The 20,330-nt window shown below is 42.4% G+C and overlaps 2 protein-coding genes and 1 long non-coding RNA gene across 12 annotated transcripts in view; 1 reads left to right on the forward strand and 2 right to left on the reverse strand.

Moving 5' to 3' along the window:
* Positions 1 to 12,926, forward strand: part of sdccag8 (SHH signaling and ciliogenesis regulator sdccag8) — a 52,038-nt gene extending 39,112 nt beyond the window's left edge. For both annotated transcript variants that reach the window (XM_025897676.1, XM_003438302.5), the window contains exons 17-18: positions 11,661 to 11,787; positions 12,098 to 12,926. In XM_025897676.1, the coding sequence (XP_025753461.1) occupies positions 11,661 to 11,787; positions 12,098 to 12,136 (166 nt within the window). In that variant the 3' untranslated portion in view covers positions 12,137 to 12,926. The remainder of the gene's footprint in view (positions 1 to 11,660; positions 11,788 to 12,097) is intronic.
* On the reverse strand, positions 953 to 4,817 carry LOC112842001 (uncharacterized). Its single transcript, XR_003213552.1, has 2 exons — positions 4,578 to 4,817; positions 953 to 4,441 (listed from the first exon to the last, which is right to left on the reverse strand). It is a non-coding gene; the product is annotated as an uncharacterized LOC112842001 (long non-coding RNA).
* The window catches only part of akt3a (v-akt murine thymoma viral oncogene homolog 3a), a 60,072-nt gene continuing 52,493 nt past the window's right edge, over positions 12,752 to 20,330 (reverse strand). For 5 of the 9 annotated variants that reach the window (XM_005474328.4, XM_005474327.4, XM_025897677.1 and 2 more), the window contains 4 exons: positions 19,285 to 19,499; positions 18,609 to 18,696; positions 17,953 to 18,055; positions 12,752 to 17,337 (listed from right to left, as the gene is read on the reverse strand). In XM_005474328.4, the coding sequence (XP_005474385.1) occupies positions 17,252 to 17,337; positions 17,953 to 18,055; positions 18,609 to 18,696; positions 19,285 to 19,499 (492 nt within the window). In that variant the 3' untranslated portion in view covers positions 12,752 to 17,251. The remainder of the gene's footprint in view (positions 17,338 to 17,952; positions 18,056 to 18,608; positions 18,697 to 19,284; positions 19,500 to 20,330) is intronic. The other 4 variants (XR_002064296.2, XR_002064293.2, XR_002064294.2 and 1 more) reach the window with 4 other exon arrangements.

A 20,330-nucleotide genomic window follows, 5' to 3' on the forward strand; every position in this document is an offset into this window, starting at 1 on the left:
ACAGCGGAGTGTGTTTGTCAGGCCTCGGTGCGCGAGTGCTGTAGAGGTGTACGAGCGCTTTTATGAGCACGCAGCTCACTGTGCAGCCCTTTAAGAAGAGTAGCAACATATACGCAGATGTGTCTGTAGATCCACAGGCTTCACTGGGCCATATGGCCTCCACGGAGAAAGATGGTGCTTGCGTCTGGAGGAGAGCAGAGAGGGAGGGAGGGAGGGAGGGATGGAGCGGAGGATGGAGGGCCATGTGTGGCATGAGCTGTGCAAGCAGTTGTTGAAGTATGTATGCCTGTGGATGTGTGTGTGCGCGAGTGCATGCGTGTGTATGAGTGTGTGTGTTTGCACCAGAGGCTCCAGGAGATTGGTTAATGGAACAAATGGTCGCGGCGGGCCAGGGAAGAAGGAACAGGCTTGCTGCTACCGCGGGCGGACAGCGAGCCTCAGGCGAGGGCTGCTTCATCTGGGCTCATGCCACACACATACACACACCCTCTGTCAAACCCTCGTCTCTCCTCATCCCCCCGCTCCCAAACACACAGTGTGCTGCCATGCCGCCCCAGAAGCAAAAGGACGCTCTTCGCAAAACTTTTCATTTGCAAATGAAGTTGGCAGAGGCTGGGCAGAAGAAAACAGGACAGCTTTCATTTGTCTCATCTGTGTCTTCGCGCACACACACACACACACACACACACACGCACACACACACACAGATGCACGCACACACACACACACACAGATATTTGTGTGTGCGTGCATCTGTGCGTGATGACTTGCCACTATGTGTGTGTGATCTAAGAGGTACAGAGAAACAGAGGGACGATAAAAAGAGTGAGATGTGGAGAAAGTGAGGATAAAGACAAAGAAGGCCCAGTGTGAGGTTCTGCGTCGTTAACGCCTCGTATTCATCTTCCACAGAGCGCTAATATTAACATCACCTCCTTACATTTCACGTGCGTTTTTTTTTTTTTTACTGATCACACATAGCTGTTTTTTCACAGATTTTTATTTTTCACATAACAGCAGCCCCTTGCCTTTCAGGTTTTTATCATAAAGCACTGATCACAGGTAGGTAGTTGGGTAGTCAGAATGTGGTTTGTTAGCAGCTACTGTACAAACATTTCAAATATTTAACTTTACATTTCAAATTTTTACAAAAGCAAACGTGAGGAAGTATTAACCGTTTTAAGACACTGCCTCCTTTTCGTTCCTCACTCATACTTGCGTTCTTACCTCTGGATGGCGCTGATCAGTCGTCTCCCTCCTCCTTCATCTTCCTCTTCTTCCTTTCTCATCGTTTCTGTCTCCGCATGGCCCAGCTGGCTCCCGTAGCCGGGAGCGACTGCAGGGCGGCCTGCTGAAAGAGCATTGTCAAACGGTGGCTTTACAGCTCTGTCACACACACACGCACACACAGACGCACAGATTTGCAGCTCAGATGTCAGGCTGTAGCCAGAGGCTTGCAAGCTGGAGCGTTAACTGTGCAAAGCGTCACATCTCAAGCCCCAGTCAGTGACTCTAACACTACTTCATAAAACTACAAGTAGAAAACTCGAGCAGAAGCACCTGCCCCTTCTTTAGAAAAAATGTTAAAAGTAACATCAGCAGAAACACTTTAATGCCAGCAAAGCAAACGCTCAAACACACGGCTTAAAACAGTCAGGAGGCCTCACGGCAGCAAACAACTCTGACATTAAATAGATGATTTCCCAGCCTGCAGCAGCACCGACACCTCTGTTAATGCAGAAATGAAAGCAGAGACGACTTCTGTGCCCGTTCAGAGCTGTTTACAGCTTCGTCAGATCGTGAATATATTTCTAACATCCCTTCCTAAACTCTTTCCAGATTTTATTTTTAATTATAAATACTGGCCAGGAGCCTTTCGTTTTACGCTGGTGAACTGCTGTCTGGGACGCTTTACCGGAATGAAAGAAAAAGCACCTGAAATGATGAAGGAAAATAATTGATATTAACAATATGAAATTACATCATACGGAAGGTGATGGCACCGAAAGGTCTTAAGATGAAAAAAGACAAACAGATTTACCAAGTTTGTGTCTGTTACAGATGTTTTATTGGGTACAGCACAGCTGACGGCCTAATACTAGCCCCACTTTATCTGCAATTAAGATTTTTTGCACAGACCTTTTTAAATTTTAATTTATTGATAATAACTTAATACTTAGGTAAGCTGGATATTTATGGGTTTTGTTACAATCAGCGCAAGAAGCAGACATGATGTTTATTTTCTTTTAATCTCAACTTTATGTTTACTTTAATGTAAAGCTAAAAACTTTAAAGCACCACAGCATGCAATGTAAATGTAGCAGTAATATCAAGTAATTGTATTTGAAAATAAAAAAAACAGTAATAATATAAATGCTGTTTTAGTGTTTTTAAATCTTATATAAAGGTTTAAGAGTGCTGATCTTTTCTTTTAGAACAAAAATGTCATTAAAACTCATTTTCTTGCACCTGTTAAATAAAGACTTCACAATAAAAGCATGATTAGTTAACATGGCTTTGTAGTAACAAACACAAGAGAAGCCAAATTAAAAAATCAATGAACAAAAACAAACATTTTTAAGTAAAGTATAGTATTTTTTAATGTTGGTGATCAGATGCTGAAAAGTATTTTTCACTTCATGCCGTGCTCTTAGAAGAAGAAGCTGACCTGACAGACTTTAGGTTATTATATTCACGCTGTTATTCAGCGTGCATGAATATAAATGTTCACAGTGCAGTGCTCAAAAAAATAAAAGGAATAAAAACTGAACTGCTATAGGATCGCTGCCTCCTGTATGTTGTTCCCTTAATAAGTGCTGAATATTGGTTTTGCAGGACTGCGACAGATGAGTTGCAACTTTCATGTGACTGTTCATGGAACATCTGGCAGGCTAGTAACATCTAAGACACTTTTTTTTTCTTCCCCTCCTGATCTTCACACTGTGCTCAGCACTGCAGGGGAACAGCTGTGAGCTGGAAACTAATGGGGGAAAAGAGCAGTTTTAACAGAGGCTGCTTCACAGATGATTTTTTTTTTTTTTAGTTTGACGATTAGATGCCAATTCACCCGACATTTGTTTAATCGCCATTTCTGTCTTCACAATTTCTATTTTCCTCTGTTTGATAGAAGTGCGGTGCACCAAAGCCGCTCCAGTTAAAATATACATATTTAAAGATTACTGGATCTTAGAGGATTTTGCAAATGATTTGATTGTTAGGATTTCTTCAGTTCTAAATTACAGAAAAACATCAACTATATCCTGCTTTAGAAATTGCCCATAAACAATATACTTCTTTAATATCCAGTATATGTAATTTCTTTATCTGTTTATTCAGGGGATGGTGATCTTCTGTGTCGTGGATCTGGAAATGAAACTGACTTTCAAGCGTGACGCTCACATGTGAAATCCGCTGTGCCTTTACAGAATAAAGTCTGTGGAAATTGCCAGGTGGCCGTAAACAAAAAGCAAAGAAAATCAAAAGACAGTGAGGGAATGCATGTCGGTCTCATCCCGATCAAAACCCCGCAGCGTCAGCAATCGCGTTCCCATGTCAGATGCACATGTTAGCGAGAGCAACAACTGGCATGACAGGTTGGTGGAAGAGGACGAGGGGCATGGCCTTCAGGCACACACACATATTCTTGAGTGCGGTTTTGTGCCAGCCAAGATTTAGCTGGAGCGCTGGGGTGTGAGGGTGGTGATGGTGGGCATGCCTGGGGTTGGGCGAAATATGGTTTTGTGTTGTGCGTGTGTGTGTGTGTGTGTGTGTTTGTGTGTGTGTGTGGCAGCTGCAGCCTTCATGCCCCTGGCAGTGTTGTTGTAACCAGGCAAACCAAGGCCGTCTGCCTGCGTTCTTCACCCCCCTAGGCCCCCTGCCTGCTACACACACACACACACACACACACACACACACACACACACACACACACACACACACACACACACGTAGGTTCAGAGATCTTTCATTGTCTTTAGATTTAATTTTTTGCAACATTGAGTCCGATTCCTTCGTTTTTTGTGATGTTTGAGCATGTGTTTTTATCTCTCTGGTTTGCAGATTTTTGAAATTTACTCTTTAATTACAGCCCACGTTCGCCATCGCTGACAGATTTTCTTTTCTTTATTTTACTCTTTTAAAAAAAAAGTAAAATACCTGATCTCACAACCCAGTTTATTCAGGGTAGCGTCAGTTTACTCTGTGGCTTTTTTTCGAGTAATTTTGATAATCTATGCACTGTGCGATAAATATTTTCTTAAAGTGGCACGCTCCACTGGCTGATTTGTTTAGTGATAGGAACACACACATTCATAAGGGGCTGCTGAGTGACAGACCTGAACGCCGCTTCCAGATCTTCTGTATCTATTACAGTCTCTCTGTTTTTCTAACGTGACGTTAGCACTTTCCCTTTGGACCATGCCTTTAGGACATATGCTCCCACCTGTAAATAAATATGCAAACACAGACAAACACGTACACACACAACAGAGTTTAGACACTAGCTGTGGGCTACGACTGATGTATACCAGAGAGAGGTAGCTGTGTCTGTGTTTGTGTGTTGTAATTAATCTCCTTACTAGCAGCAGTCAATAGAGAGTGCTGTGGTTCGAGGTGCAGATTGTGAGCAGAGTTTGATTATTGGGCTGTCAGGGGAAATTACTGCAAACTGCCTCCCAGCAAAACTTGCTTCTGTCATGTCTGCTGGAGAGCAGAATACACACTTAGTACCAGGACTGCTCTGGAAGCTGTTTTCAGGTATTTTAGGGGAATTATTTCAGTGTAGATGTGTGTGTTGTGTGTGTGTGTGTGTGTCAGTAAAGCGCTGGATCCAGCAGGTGGTGTCCTTTTACCAGGTCAGCGGGGAAGCTTTCCCTTCTCTAACCCCGGTCACTGAGCTGCCAGCCCGGCCATCAGCAGGCAGCAGGGGGATGGTGACGGCTGGAGCTTGGAACCTCGGTTTCTCTTCGCCCCCGCCACTGCTCAGTCCGACACCTCACCTGACACCACAAACTGTCAGCCCTCGTTTTTCACCGGCTGCAGATCCCCTTCACACAAACATCCGTTTATCTGTCCTCCCATCAGTCGGTCAGTGAATCCAAGCTTCCTTCTAACCTAACCCGTTCCAAGCAGTGTGCAGAACTGAGCCAGCCAGCCAGCAGTGTGTGTGTGTGTGTGTTTAGGGGGGTGTTCAGTGTAGGGCAGTGCCTGAGCATTAAGCCGTTTTAAGCCCTAATTAATGAGTGTGCCAGTCGATAGAGACCAGTTATTGGATTTGCTGCTTTAGCTGCTGGAAGGAGCGCTACCTTAATCACACACACACGCATATACACACAGCCCCCCTAGGAGGCGGGGTTTCAAGGTGAGGTGAAGTGGATTAGAGAAAGTGTGTTGTGTAAGGTCAGAGGTTGGCGTCTCTGAGGCCAGACAAACTGCGTCTGTGGTTGTTTATGTCTGCCCTGGGGTCAAATCCTTCACTTACTGCATTACATAAACCTTCAGCTTACAACCTATAGCCGGTTTAAACATCTCGAGCCACGACCTGGCCGACTGATTTACTGGCTGCCTGCTTAGCTCACTTAGCGTCACGTCAGGGGGTTGTGTAGAAGCCTGCTGGCATTTTACATTTTGTACAGCTGTTGCCATTTTGTTCAGAATCATTGTGTTTTGGATATATTAACTCCAGAGTGACCCAGTTATGCTTTAGGAATGGATGATCAGTGTGTTGAGAAAAAACAGCTACAAAGTTACTTTGTGGAAGTGTAAAATGTAATGTAACTATTTAAACCCCGTTTTAAACTGAAAGTAACGAAAAGGCAACATGTAAAAGCTCATTTTGAATTCAAGGGTAGCAACGCATTTAAAAAAAAATGTTAGGATGGGGGCATGTTGACCGCTGTGTTGCATCACCTCTTCTTTCAGAAACACTCTGCATGTGTGTGGGAGCTGAGACGATTAGTTCCTGTAGTTAAAAGTTCAGCCGGGGTCAGTTCAGGACTGCAGGGAGGTCATTTTCTTTTCACCTGGACTCTTTTACTGCAAAGCCGCTCTGCTGTAATACGTGTGGTTATCTTGCTGAAATATAAAAGCTTTCCTGAACAAGATGTTCCAGATCTCTGTCTGTATTAATGGCGACTTCAAAAATGTGCTAATTGAGTGTGCCATCTGCTCTAATGCCTCACATTCAATCACCGATGCTGGTTTTTGATCTCTGTGCTGATATGTTGGATGATCTCTCTTGTCAAGATGGTTTTGTCAGGAAAATCCCAGCAGATCAGCAGTTTCTGAAATACAGACCAACAACCGAGCCACGTTCAAAGTCACCTAAATTACCTTTATTCCCCATTCTGATGCTCGGTTTAAACTTCGGCAGGTTGTCTTGACCACGTCTACATGCCTAAATGCAATGAGTTGCTGTCATGTGATTGGCTGATGAGATACTTGCGTCAACAGGTAGGACTATTAAAGTGGCTGGTGAGTGTATGCTAATTTAGACTCGTTTTTAGAAGCGTCCCTGAGTCGATGCAAGGATTTCCACTACACTGCTGTCAAATGCAGCGCCATCTGAAGGCCTGATGTTTGGCGTCCTGCCTACTTCCTCCCATTCTGCTCCAGACTCTTTTAGTAGTACACCCCCCAATTTTTTATCGCTTTAGATAAACCTTACACCTTAAACATAGTGACTCCCCTCTCCATCCGGACTTTTTAAATTCTTTTTATAAGATAGTCTCCAAGTGCATGTGTCTTGTAGGCCAGCCATGCTACTAAACCTGTTTTCAATTAACCTAATCACTTTAAAGATATTCCAACAGGTGTTTTTCCCACTTTTTTTCCCCAGTTAAATAACTTTTCCAGTCTTTTTCCAACACGTTGCAGGCATCAAACTCAAAGACAGCACACATTAAAATAAAAAAAAAAGAAATAAATGTTCTCAGTTTAAACATTTAGTATGTTGTCATTTCACAATGTTTATTTAAATAGAGGATTTAAATGATTTAGACTCAAATTTGAAACAATATCCACATTTTGAAGAAGGATAGTTTTGAGATACAGATTTTAAAGAATAGTGGTTTGTGCGTGAAAAAAGAAATTTGATTAAGTTAAACTTCTGAATGCAAACAACAGAACTCTCTGTAGGACTAGAAATATTTTATTTTGGGTAATCTGACTTTAAAGTTAAAGTTGATATAAAATGAGATTTTTAAGATATGGCAGGTTTTGTTTTGTTTACCGTTGTAGGATATCGTCTGTGAACAAGTTGTGGATCATTTCATAGAAATATCCTCGCAGCATCAATCAATGAATGAATACATTTTCACTCCAGTGTCACATTTTTCTCCACTAGCAGACAAAGTGTAAAACCCCTGTTGGATTATAGAGTGGATTTCAGAGTGGATTTCAAAGCGGGCCAAGTCATCGCCACAAAATCTCCCGTTAATTCTCTTTGATTTTCGAAGTGGTGCATCTACATGTATCGATATCAGAGGGCATGACTGGATAAGGACTGGCATTTTCTCAGCGTGACTCAGATTAGTTTAGTGGTGTGGAGCTAAAGGCCTTCAATCGACACATTCCCAACACTTCCCTCATCAAACATTTACAGCTTCAGAACAACAGGCTCTGTTTCTGACCTTTAGGTGCTCCGCTGTGTGTGTGTGGCCGACATCCCCGCACTGGTTGTGTTTGTACCTTGTGTCTTCGCTCACCGCAGCGGGGCTGCTTCTGTGTGTGTGTTTGTTGTGTTGTTGCGTGACGTGGCGATGTCCTGCTGTGGTGCTGTGTGAAGGCGTAGGAGGTAGAGCAGAGTGGGAGGAGGGAGTGAGGGGGTGGTTGGTCAGGACAGCTTGGCAGCCGGCTGGAGGAACACCAGGCAGGGAGGGGAGTCATCGCCCTCAGCCTCCAGGACTGGACAGAGCCTCCAGGTCTGGGATAAACCACTCAGCGGGCCCTGAGACAGGGTGGAGGAGAAGGAGGAGGCTCAAAGAGGGAAGGTAGGGATGATGAAGAAGGACAGGCAAAAAAAAGATTAAACCCTGCAGAGCGGAGTGAGGACCATGTGGGTGGGGAGAGCAGGGTGAAGTGTTGGGATGTTCGCCTCCCCCGTCTGTCTCACACAGGCAGCACTACCACTGCCAACATGACCAGCAGGGCAGGGGCATCTGTCTCCCTCCCAGCTACCCCCTCTCTGTCTCTCTCTGCCCCGAGCCACTACCCTCTTCATCCTCCTCTTCTTCACTCTTCCTTGTCTGTATCCCCCCACATCATTGCTTTCTAATGAACTTGTTGAAACAGCGACAATTTTAGCTTATAATTCATATCAGAGTAATTAAAATTCCTCACAGGGTGCTTATGAGCTCTGAGGAGCGCCGCAGAGACCAATGTTGGTTTTTTAGATTCAGAAAATGTAGCAGATACTTTATTAACCATTTTACATTTCCTCCTGCCTCCCTCTAAGTAGTAAGTAAAGTTTTAATACCACAATACAAACATACACTGATAATACAGGCTGAACTCTTAAGTCTTAAGTAATCTATGTGATGTTTTCAAGAGGAAGATTAGAAACACCTCACCCAAAAATAAGGATGGAGGACACTATCAGAGCAATCTGGTCTTCAGAAACACTCAGCAGTGCTTTAAGCTGACCGTCTCCATGCCACGTACACTGCAGCAGTAAACTGTGGTAAAGGAGCTCCAACCAAGTGTATAGTTTTTGGAATTTGGACATTTTTGTATTTAAAATCTCTTTTATACTGGTCTTCAATAATATTCTAAGAATTTGAGATACTGGATTTATGATTATTCTTATGTAGGGCATTTTTCCATTTTTATTAGCTGCATATCAATATGTGAGCAGTACATAACTTCTAATGCTCCTTGAGGTGGTGCTAGTGTGTGGTTTGTAATCTAAAGGTCGGGTCCCTACACAGGAGAGAAACAAAAACAATAAATCCTGCCACAAAAGTGTTTTATTCATCGAGAACTGGTTTAATCTTTAATATTTCATCATGTTATAGAGGATTAACTAGTGGCTATTTTTGTTTAATAGACATATCAGACTAAATGATACATTTCCTTTTGAAATATAGCAGAAGTAAATAAAAAAAAAATGAAAATACATAAGTAAAGCATGAGTAATCTGAAGTTGTGGTACTCGAGTAATTGTACTTAATACTTTGACGCATTGTTTTATGTGTGCAAGAGTCTCTAAATTATCCTAAAGTTCCTCATATAGAAGACAGAAATATGTATACTTTTATAGATGGCTGGTTAAATATGTAAATGTGCATTCCAGTGCTGTGATGTCTCTTATTTTGTGTGTGTGTGTGTGTGTGTGTGTGTGTGTGTGTGTGTGTGTGTGTGTGTGTGTGTGTGTGTGTGTGTGTGTGTGTGTGTGTGTGTGTGTGTGTGTGTGTGTGTGTGTGAGAGAATGAGTTCACCACTGCATTTGAGGGGAGCATGGCCGACTGAGTTGATGGATGAATGAGTGAAATAATGGGCTGCTGGTGGGAAATATCTCAACAGACATTCATCCACAACCCCCAAACACACATTCGACACACACAATTTCTCACACATCCTTGAACTCCAGCTGGAACACACACACACACACACACACACACACACACACACACACACACACACACACACACACACACACTGAGTTTAATCCTAGTGTGCAGTGAAAGAGTTCATTGTCTGCAGGAGCGGCTGTGTCAGAGGGGGGGACACACTAATTGGGATGTCGTAGTAAAGATCAAAACTTCAGAACTGCACCCACACACACGCACACAACTTTCTCACCAGACTGACTGTTTTTGACAGCTACAGGATGACAGACTGATGATATAACTGAAGAAAATCCGAGTAATTTTTAAAGAATAAGTACTTTTGAATGATCTCGTTAGATAGATGTAATATCCAGACATGCTAATGTACGCTGCAGTGATGAAAACGGTGACTAAAACAAATGAATGGTCAACATGTCTTTTGATCGCTTTGTCCCATTTTATCAAATCTTACTTTATTGCAGTAACTGAATCTATAGTTATAGGTTAATTTTCTCATTATTATCATTTAAGAGTGGAAAAAAAGCTGTATGACAGTATGTTGCCCATAGTAATGATCTTGATATAGTGATACTACAACTCTCTATGTTGGAAGTCCTGAAAAAGCAAGCAGTAGGAACGATGCATGCATCTTATAGGTCTGAAAATCTAAAAATGAAGTCAGTGCATTTTTTTTCTTCTTTCAGTGTCCAACAGGGGGCGACTTCTTTTGGTAACTCGCTTTGTTTAGAAGTCTAAAGGAAAGTCATTTGATCTTTGACCTGAGAAAACACAATCCTGAGGAGTATATGAGCTCCATCACTAGTTTAAAGTCTTACTGAACACCACGTGAAGCTTATTTTCTTATAAAGTCATTAAAGTCAGCAAAAATGATGAAGGATTGTATGAGTGACAAGCTGCTGCCCTGTGAGCACACAGTGTCCCTCAGTCTCTCACGCAGGGATTATACTCAGTTAATAACGAGCACTCATTCCTGCTATATCACTCTGAAGACCGCAGGCAGAGCTGTTGACTTGTAATGTCTGCAAAGGAGTGTTTGCAGTTGCAGACATCTGCAGTGCAGCATATCCACGAGGTGGAAACTGTGACACGCCTGTAAGGCCTGATGTAGATTTCTGTGTACTAGCCCTCACATCCATTCCTATGGTTTCAGCAATCCTCCTCGAGGAACTTGTTGTCACTTGTGAGGCATATTTATGCTTTACTGTTATTGTCACTGATAAATTCAAAAAGTGTTGGGAAAAGTACCTGGAAATTCGCAGGAGGAATCAACAGTACTGAACAGACCAATCAGAATAGTTGCAGGCTGCGTCGACTTGACGTGTAGTTGCATTTTTAGGGAGCTGCCCGTCAGGTTACGGTGTTTGCTGTTAGATAAAAACGAAAGTTTGAGGCCTGCGGGCATCACGGCAACTTCAATAATCATTTTACTCTGATTCTGTTGATGAGAAACACCAGCTGACTCATGAACTGGTAACTTTGGTTACTAATCACTCTGAAGTTTTGGGAAAATCAGATTTTATAAAAAATATTTGGTCCAGTGTGTCACTAATGTATCCCTGAATAAGTGTTTTCGTAAGATTTCATCCAGTTTCACATGAGTGGTTTTTTGTTTGTTTTTTGTTGACTCTTCCTCATTAATTATCAATAGATAGATCATGCGGCCTACTGGATTAAACTTGGTATATGTTCTGTATATAAATTAGCTCTTAATGCACCAAGCTTATCGACTCGATGCCTCAAGTCAGCATTTTTTTTTTAAACTTACTTTATGGTTTTCAAAAACTGTCTAAAAGAGGAATTTTTAATATCCGTCATTATATAAACATCTGGCCAGCATCCAGTCCTTTGATACATTTCAGATATTGCATCGTCCCTGTGTGCACTCACAGGGAAAAACTTAGACTGCACTCGTATCCCTGTAAACACTGTTGATTGCTTGATCAAAACAAAGTCCAGTGATATTAAAAGCTCTTTGTGGATCCAGCTCTCTTTCAATATTTACAACATTTGGTTTTATATTAGCCAGGAGGGTACGTTCTTCTCACACTCTTTCAGTCAATATTGTGTGTGTGTGTGTGTGTGCGTGTGTTGCAGGCTGCAGCAGTTGGACCGTCACTGTCAGAGCAGCGCCCAGCAGGTGTGTGAGCTGCTGGCCAAACAGAACCAGCTGATGCAGGAGAGAAACACACTGAGCGAGGAGATGCAGAGCCTACGCATCGAGGTACGAACGCACGAACACACAGAGGAGTGTGTGATTGTGTGTGTGTGACTCACTGTTCTGATACTAAATGAATTTGTAGTCGTGTCTTTTCTCTCCGGGAGCACGCTAAGAGTTGTCAGTTTACCAAGAATAAAAATCAGTAAGAAGACATTTGTCCCTTCGTGACTAATGATTCTGTCTGGTTCTGGATTTGCTGAAAAACATGTTGTCTGTATTCTGCTGTGATTCATTATCGCAGGGTGTGTTTGTGCGCGCCTCTGTGTGTGTTCACATACACTTCTCACTATGTGTTGTGTGTTTGTCTTTCAAGCTGCCGAACATGAGACGAACTGAGACTCTGTCCACATGAGTCTGTCTCGCCGGTTTCCCTTCATCGCTCCGTGGATCAGGATGTTCTGTTCGTTTGTCAACAGGAAAACAAACCGTTGTTTACTTAGAGGATATTTATGTCCTCTATTCGGTATTAATGTGGATTGTGTTCATGTAACTGAGTTTTTTGTGGCATTTTTTTGTCTCATGAGTGTAATTATGATTGATAGGTCAAGTGAGTATTCAAAGTTGGTTTTTTTTCCTCCCACTTTAGTATTCATTTTAACAAATAAAAGCTCAGTTCACTAATGAGCTTTCTGAAGTACTACTTCTTTATATAGAAATGCTAAAATGATGCACAACTCAATGTCCAATAGGAAGTGTCCTGGATTAAAAACTGTAAAGATCCTAATCCAAACTTTACTTCCATTACAGGATTTTATTTGCTGGGAAACTTTGAGCATAAAGTGCCTCTGTAAACCTCTGCCATACTGGACATAGACTTGATTTATATTAAAGATTGTTATGTGTGCAAGGCGCACCCCCAACACTCATTTTGTGAGTTTTTAGTGAACATTGTTTTTTTGCTCTGTTTAGACTGAGCTGAAAGTTCAGGGCGGTCCACAAAGCGAACAAAAAGTCGACACGATGGCAGCAGATTGACATAGTGCTTTATTGAAGCTGTCTGTAAGAAGGAAAATAATGTGCATCCCTATCATATACATTTTATGTGTAAAAATACTAAGGATGTACAGAGTAAAAAAAACAGCTTCATGTTGATGGTAATTTGTTGTTTTCACATCGTGGCGGGCTCACTGGCCAGCAGCTCTGCATCTGCACGGAGCACAGAAAAATGCAGTTTGATCCGCTTTTCTGTGAAGCTCTCCAGAGTTTCCCCGATGCCGTGTCAGAGTCTACGCCGTCTCTGTGCCTTCGACAAGAGCGACGCCGACCTCGGCCGCGCAGCGACTCGGGAAAACGCGGCCCACTCTGCCGAACAGCTGGAAGCTGTCCGCAAATGTCTCATGCAACTGTAAAGCTACAGTGGATGGACATGGCATCAAAACCCAGTTATACTGTGTAATATTTGTACATGTTTGCTGTTTTGTTTTTTTTGTTTGCCGTTTATAAATAAATGCATCTCATGCTTGTTTATGTTAACTGTGATGATAGCGGTCTAGTACCAGAGAGAGGAAAGGGGAGGGGGAATCTGCCGCAGACACGAGGTCGAACACTTTCACCTTCCAAACACTCGAGCTTTTACTGATCACCTGGTGGAGAGCGGTTTGCCGTTTAGAGCTGATGGGTTCATTAACAATGGAAGAGGTCGGTTGTTGAAAGAATTTTACATATGTCTAAAACGTAAGTGGGGTCTTATGTGTTATGTGATAGGTGTACAAAAAGCAGCAGCGCAGCATCAAATCTCAAACTGTTGAGGTCACCAGTAAAGCTGTGAGGAACAATGAATTTCTGCATTCAGTTTAAGAACCTCAGTGCTGAGAACTGAGCCACGTGCCCACGTTGCTGACAAAGTCTGATACAAAAGGGTTACCTTCCCCCCCTATTAAAAGTCAGAGGAAACCCTTCTTCTTTTTTTATGATCTCTGACCCCACAGTCAGACTCTGATATCATTGCTGTCACTACATGGACCTGTATCCATCGAGGATAGAGTGGGGGAGAGTTGGCGGCTTACTGTTAAAAAACTTTGCGAATCAGAGCAGGAATCTGGGACATCAGTGCCACGGCTGATCAGTGGATTTGTTTTTTTTAAACAAACACTGACCAATTTACTAAAAATTCCAACTGAGCCCAGTTCACAGCCCGCTCTAACTCGTCTCAGCGTGCGGCACACTTCATCCGGTCTCGCCAACTCTCAACATCAGAGCAACATCAAAGCTAGTGGTTGTAGATGGAGGGGGAGATGTGTTTTGAAAAATCCTCATTTCCTTATAAACATAAAAAAACAAGCTAAAAGTCTTCCTTTAAAGCAGAGCTGAACCAGACTCCTCTGAGTCATATAAAAAGTGATGGGTGTTGAAAGTGCTATGGCCGAAGCTACAAAGCGATATTTTATGAACTCTGGTTTCTAATGATTTTTGGCGTTAAGCGTGCACATGCAGCTAGAACTCCTCAGTCGCTCGCAGACCTGGGTCAAATCAAAGCTGAAATCCTTCCAAATACTTGGGGAGCGTTTGCTTGAGCCTGTCGAGGGTGCCAGCTGGGTGGGATTTGTACTCATTTCGCTTCAGCCGTGCCAGACAGGCTCAATCGATCACAGAGCAGTATTTTTCATACGAGTTCCGAGTGCCACTTTGACTCAGGACTGGTGAAGCGGACAGAGGAGGACTACAGCTTGCAGGCCAGCGCCATCCTTTTATACTTTCTGCCATAAAGCGCCTAGTAGCGGTTTAATGGATGTGCAACAGTAAAGCATATGGACTTCAGAGCAGCGGAAAAACAGGTAATTTGTTGTATATCTGGAAATGGAGAAAAAAAAAAAAGGAGACATTTATTTTTAGCACAAAGTGTTGAAACACAGCTACATCCCCTTACTGCTAAACGCCAAAACAACATTAAATAAATTAAATAGAAAATCAATTCAAGTTATCCATCAATAAAGATAAAAACATTCAAATAAATAAAGTGGAATACAGTTTTCCACGGCTAATAAGAGCACATCCCCTGGTACTCTTTTACTCCGTCATCCAGACACTGAAGGTGACATCTCCCCCACAAGATGAACATGTCGCTATTTCAAATTTTTAAAAATATATTACCTCACATCTGGCGATATATATATTTTTGTCTCAGAAATGCTGGGTGTCAACGTTTTTGACTTGTTCTGAGCTAATCCGTAAGGCTTACCGGCCATTTGAAGACAGTGACTTTGAGGGGACTTTCAAATCTTGTTGGTCAGACTGGAAGACATACGACAACGTGATGACTGCAAACGAAGAAAATTCCACACCGGAGAAAAGACGGCGCACGTCACAGACAGAAGAGCGCGGGGATGGTTTAGTGGTAAGGACCTGATCTTTAAATAAACTTGTTCTTCTAAACATCCAAAGAACCGACAGGAACACGACGACTCGCCTTCAAACGTACATTTCTTAACCGAGTACTAACTCACCTCTCTCCTCGAAACACTTACAGCTAAAGCCTTGCATTCAGCCTTTTGTGCTGCACTTGTTTTCCTTCTCAACTTCCACTTTGTCTTTCTCACCCAACTGTGCCTCAACCATCACCAACACACACCTGTAATAAGAATAAATATGAGCGACATCTACTAGTCTTCATATCTGACATCTCATTGAGATAATTATGCAGATTCCTAGGTGTCCATTCTCCCAAACTTTCGTCGTCTGTCTTTAATATGTCCTGTCACCTCTGGGCTGTCACATTTTGGTCACAAAACAACACGACAACATTAAAACAACAACAAAAAAAACACACAAATGGAGCAGGAAGGCTATCTGCTTTCCCTCCTACATTCTTCAGCCATTTTTGTTTCTTGAGGTGCTTTTTTTCCTCTCAGCCCTAAGAAATAACAATATATTTCTTTCTAGAATAATGTAATAACAATAGAAAAAGTTAAATAGAAAACTGATGAGTAGAACAATAAATAAAACATATATATATTATAACCATTGCTGTGATTCTTGTAAACCCATAACTGTTGACGTGTACCTCCTCACGAAACATATATACTTTTTAAAATCCTACAAGAGAAACTCACAGGAAACAGATCAGCTGTTACCTCACGGCTCCTTATCACATTATAAATATTTCACATCTTTCCTGATTTTTTTCTCATCACTGCACTCACCCTGCCATCTCAGACTTTTTTTTTTTGCTCTGTGCTGAATCTGCTCCTTTCTTCAGGTTCCCTTTCCTGCACAAAGACACAGAGGTACAGCCGCATGGATCCAAAAGCCGCTATAACGACGCGTCACAGTAAAGCTTTCCATCGTCGAAACAAAAGTACCGATTTGCTTTTGTTTTCCCTTTCAGAGAATTAAACTCAGAGGGACTGAAAACTGAAAAAGAAAAAAAAAATTGGGGGGAACATTCAAACCAGCTATTTTCACCTCTGCAGTAATATATGCATCGACCATCTTGCACTGCACTGTAGGTTATGTAGTAAAGCTCATGGTTTGGGAGACACATCCTTCTGAACTGCTGTGCTTTGAGATGCGATCTTAAAACACAAACCCATAACTGGACCTTAAACACGCACACAGACACACACGACACGCGTTTGATCTACAGAGCTGATGTGTAAGAGCTGCATCAGGAGCAGCAGCTGTTCTGCAGCTGTATAAGCATAGGTGTGGTTCATGTTTTGCTGGCGCCTGTATAATGATCAGCAGCATTTAGCCAGTATTGTAGCACCGGGTTTTAGTAGTAGCAGTAATAGTATAAGAGCAGTAGGAACAGCGGTACCTGTAGTAGTTGTTGTAGTAGTTGAAATAGCAGCAACGATGATAATGACTTGCACTGAGCAAAACCTGAGTCAAATCCTGCTCGACAACATGAGGTGTGTAGGATTCTGCTCACTGGTGACAACTGCTTCCTCGATGCGGCAGCCTCAATAAATCCCAGAATTATGTAACTGAGGATTTCAAATCTGACCTGTCTGCAAAAGCCTGAGATACAACTGGTAATGGCAGTTTGGGTTTTGAATGATTCAAAATGCTGTGTTTCCATCCCACGGATAAAGAAGCCACAAAAACGTCTCCTTAGAAATGCATCAGCTGTTGTCTAAGTGCATCAGAGATGTTCATTTTTAGAGTTTGGCAGGGCCGACACGTCAAAGCACAGCAGGCCACCGGAGGTGCTCCCATCATTAAAGGGTCATTACATAACAACTGATCACATCACAGTTCGGATCACCTGGGGTTGCAGTGCAGGATTAGACCGTAATTTCGCCTGAAGGTTTTTTCTAAGGAGGGACTGGGGAGAATTTAAAAAAAAAAAAAAGGAGAGAGAGAAGAAGCACACTGGAGAGGTGAAAAACAGATAATGAGGAAGAGGAGAAGGGCAAAAATCCTTCAAGTCATAGTTGTTCTGGGTTGGTCCAAAGCTGTGGGTCTCTTTGCGCCCACAGTGATGGCCTCAGAGACCAGCTGTGATGATGTCACTGTGATGGACAGTTCATTCCCGACCGCTGGCAGAGTACGAGAACTGCGGGAAGTGTGGTCGTCTCTCATTGTCTAGACAGTCCATCCCATCCTCATCGACTAAGAAAAAATACGAAAAGTATGGATTCAGAGGTCATTTTTAAAGCATTTACTATATAACACAGTTCATTTGTATTAATACATGACATCAATCAGGAAATATACAACTTCTCTCTCCCATCTGATCATCTTCTCTGTTACTGTCGAGTTAAACAATTAAAAAGTAAGTTTCTGATGTGCCAGTTTCATACTACTAACATGTGACCTACAAACAAGTGGAACCTCACATCAGTTCCCGTCATGTATAATACAGCGTTAAATGATTTTAAAAGCACGATCTGTATCCCAGAAGCCCTGAAGAGCTGCATGTGGCCGGAGGACTAGCACAGAGACACTCGAATAAACAGACAAAGGTGTTTGTTCCACAGTGTGAAACAGTCATCTGTTTGAGTAAACGCTGTAATTTCACCACTAACATTTTACAGAAATCCTGACACGTATTAAACACCCCACAACAGAGAATGGTGTGTTTGTTTATTTTGCCATTATGTCCAAGGACAATATCTGCAGCTTTGTAAAATAACAAAATGTTAAAAAATACACATGTGATTTAGTCAAATTTTATTCTTGACTTATTTGTTCATGTGTGTGTGTGGAAAAGAAAGAGACACTCACATTTCTCTGGTGGGGTGATTGTGATGGTCTGAGCTGTGAACTCCTCATCAAAGTATCTGGTGTCTGTCTCCGACGTCACCTGAGGCTTGAACGGAGGAACGAGCTGGGACAGAGATGCGAAGAGATCAGATCAGATTGTAAATAACAGCAGTGGTCGTTGTTGCCGTTCCAGACTGACAGGCATAAAAATTCCTGTAACTAAAAGTCAGGGGAAAAAAAGGCCAGTAAGAAGAAGAAATAAATCCACCAAAATCCTCCTTTCACCACAGTTATTATTCATAGTTAACATCCGAGCCACAGATCCAGAGTGTCTTGTCTTTACATCATTACTATAAAACCCTATAAATAGTTGTTAAAGCAATTGAATAATTTGAAGGAGGTCTTTTATGCTTTTTAATCACTGGACTCTACTAAACTCTGTAACAGAACAAAACAATTTTTTTTAAAAAGTCAAATGAGGAGGCTTGACACCTGTATAGCTGCTTAAGTGATGCCACCTGACTCTCACTTGATGGTGTTATATGAGCAAACACATGCACAGGATACAAAGTCACACATCTCTGTAACACTGTGCTCTTTACAGCTGCCCGTCTTCATAAGTTGAATACATTATTTTCTACAGTCCTATTATGTTTAATTAGACATGCAGACTATACCTTTTTATCGTAGACGTCCTGCCAGTCAATACCAGAGAAAAAACTGTGTCTCATTATTTCTTTAGCATCATCTGGCCCTCCTCCGAGCCTAGGACAGAGGACAGGTGAGGACAGGAAGTGACAAAAGCAGTAAAACATGAACAGCACAGCGTGAACAGAATGTAAGAAAGATTTCTACAATCTATCGACAAATGGTGGCTAACCAGTGATCTACAGAATGAAAGGCTTTGCCCATTAAAACATCAGTAAGAATCAGCACGTCTCTATATTTGTATTATTAGTGGCTGCGATGGTTGTTCATCTCTAATGAAGGCACTAAAAGTAGTGGGTGTTTTTTGTTTATATAGCAAAACAACTCAAGTTAGTCTCCTCTGTGTGTCTGAAGGTAGTAACTGAAAAATTACTTTACACAAATATGAATCAACTTCCCAACTTTCCCCACTTTTGCCGGTGGTTGTCAATTTATCAGATCTGTTAATATCTTGTATTAAGTCAGTCCCGGGCCATATTGGTGATACAATTTAAGCGGAAGTAAAAATTTAAATTTTGCTGACGTGGTGATACAAATAAGGAGATTTAGTTTACGTCAAAACAGTATTTCTAACAGAGGTCACATTACTGAATAAATTTGATTTCATATGAAAGTTAAAAAAACCCCAAAAGCTTCGACACACACCGTTTGTTCGGATCTTTGAAGAGCAGGCCAGACAGCAGGGACTTTGCGTCAGCTGACAGAGTGCGCGGGAACTTGATGTCCTCCATGAGGATGAGCTCAAACAGCTTCTCGTGGTCTTGGTTGTAGAACGGCAGGCGACCGCACATCATCTCGTACGTCACAACTCCCAGACCCCACCAGTCCACCGCTCGACCGTAGTCATTGTCCTCCAGGACCTGAGGAGCAGACACAAAGATACGAAACTTCTGTGTTTTAAAATGGGACCATTAGTTTTATTGGGCATCTGCGTTTTCTCCTGAACGTCTGCATTTATTTTATTGGACAATATTGACTGCTTAAGGTATCCAGTGAATAAACAGATGAGAAGGAACGGCACCAAAGGACAGTCAATATGTCATTAGGCTCCAGGGATGAATAAAACCAAAAAGTTGTCTGAGATGAACAGAAGTTGCTGCACAGTTATCAAGGGCTAAGGTGTAGACGACAGCCCCCACCTCTCTCAATACACAGCCACGTACAGAGGCAAATATTATGGGATGGCAGGTCTTCAGAGGCTCCTGTTACAGTAGGAAAGTCAGCGTGTTGGCGTGGCCTACCAGATGCCCCCCCGGTTGCTGCCAGCTCTCCCTGGCACACTAAGCTCTCCTGGCAGTGACAGACAAGAATGTCCCTGGATGGAAAAGGCAGGAACAGCCTCCAGTCCAAGTCAGGGCCACACCAACCTTCAAGCTGGGTGGCAAAAGTACTGCATGGTAAACTGCTGTGTTTCGTGTCTATTTGTGTGTGTGTTTTAAGGAAAAATGTACTGTTTAGTAAGTCACTTTTATATCAAAATCTCGTGTTTGGGCCGCCTTCCTACTCTTCATCCCTGCCTGCCTGCCTGCCTGCCTGCCTTGTACTGTCCTCTCCATCCTCTAATCATGCCTTCCCTCACTCGCTCTCCTCTCTTTCATCCCCTCATGTTCCGCTCTGCACACCTCTGGAAGGGAGAAGGAGAAGAGAAGGAGGCAGAAACAAGAAGAGAGGTATTTCAGGTGCTGTTGAGG

This window comes from Oreochromis niloticus, linkage group LG13 (genome assembly GCF_001858045.2).
Source record: "Oreochromis niloticus isolate F11D_XX linkage group LG13, O_niloticus_UMD_NMBU, whole genome shotgun sequence".
Lineage (NCBI taxonomy): Eukaryota > Metazoa > Chordata > Actinopteri > Cichliformes > Cichlidae > Oreochromis > Oreochromis niloticus.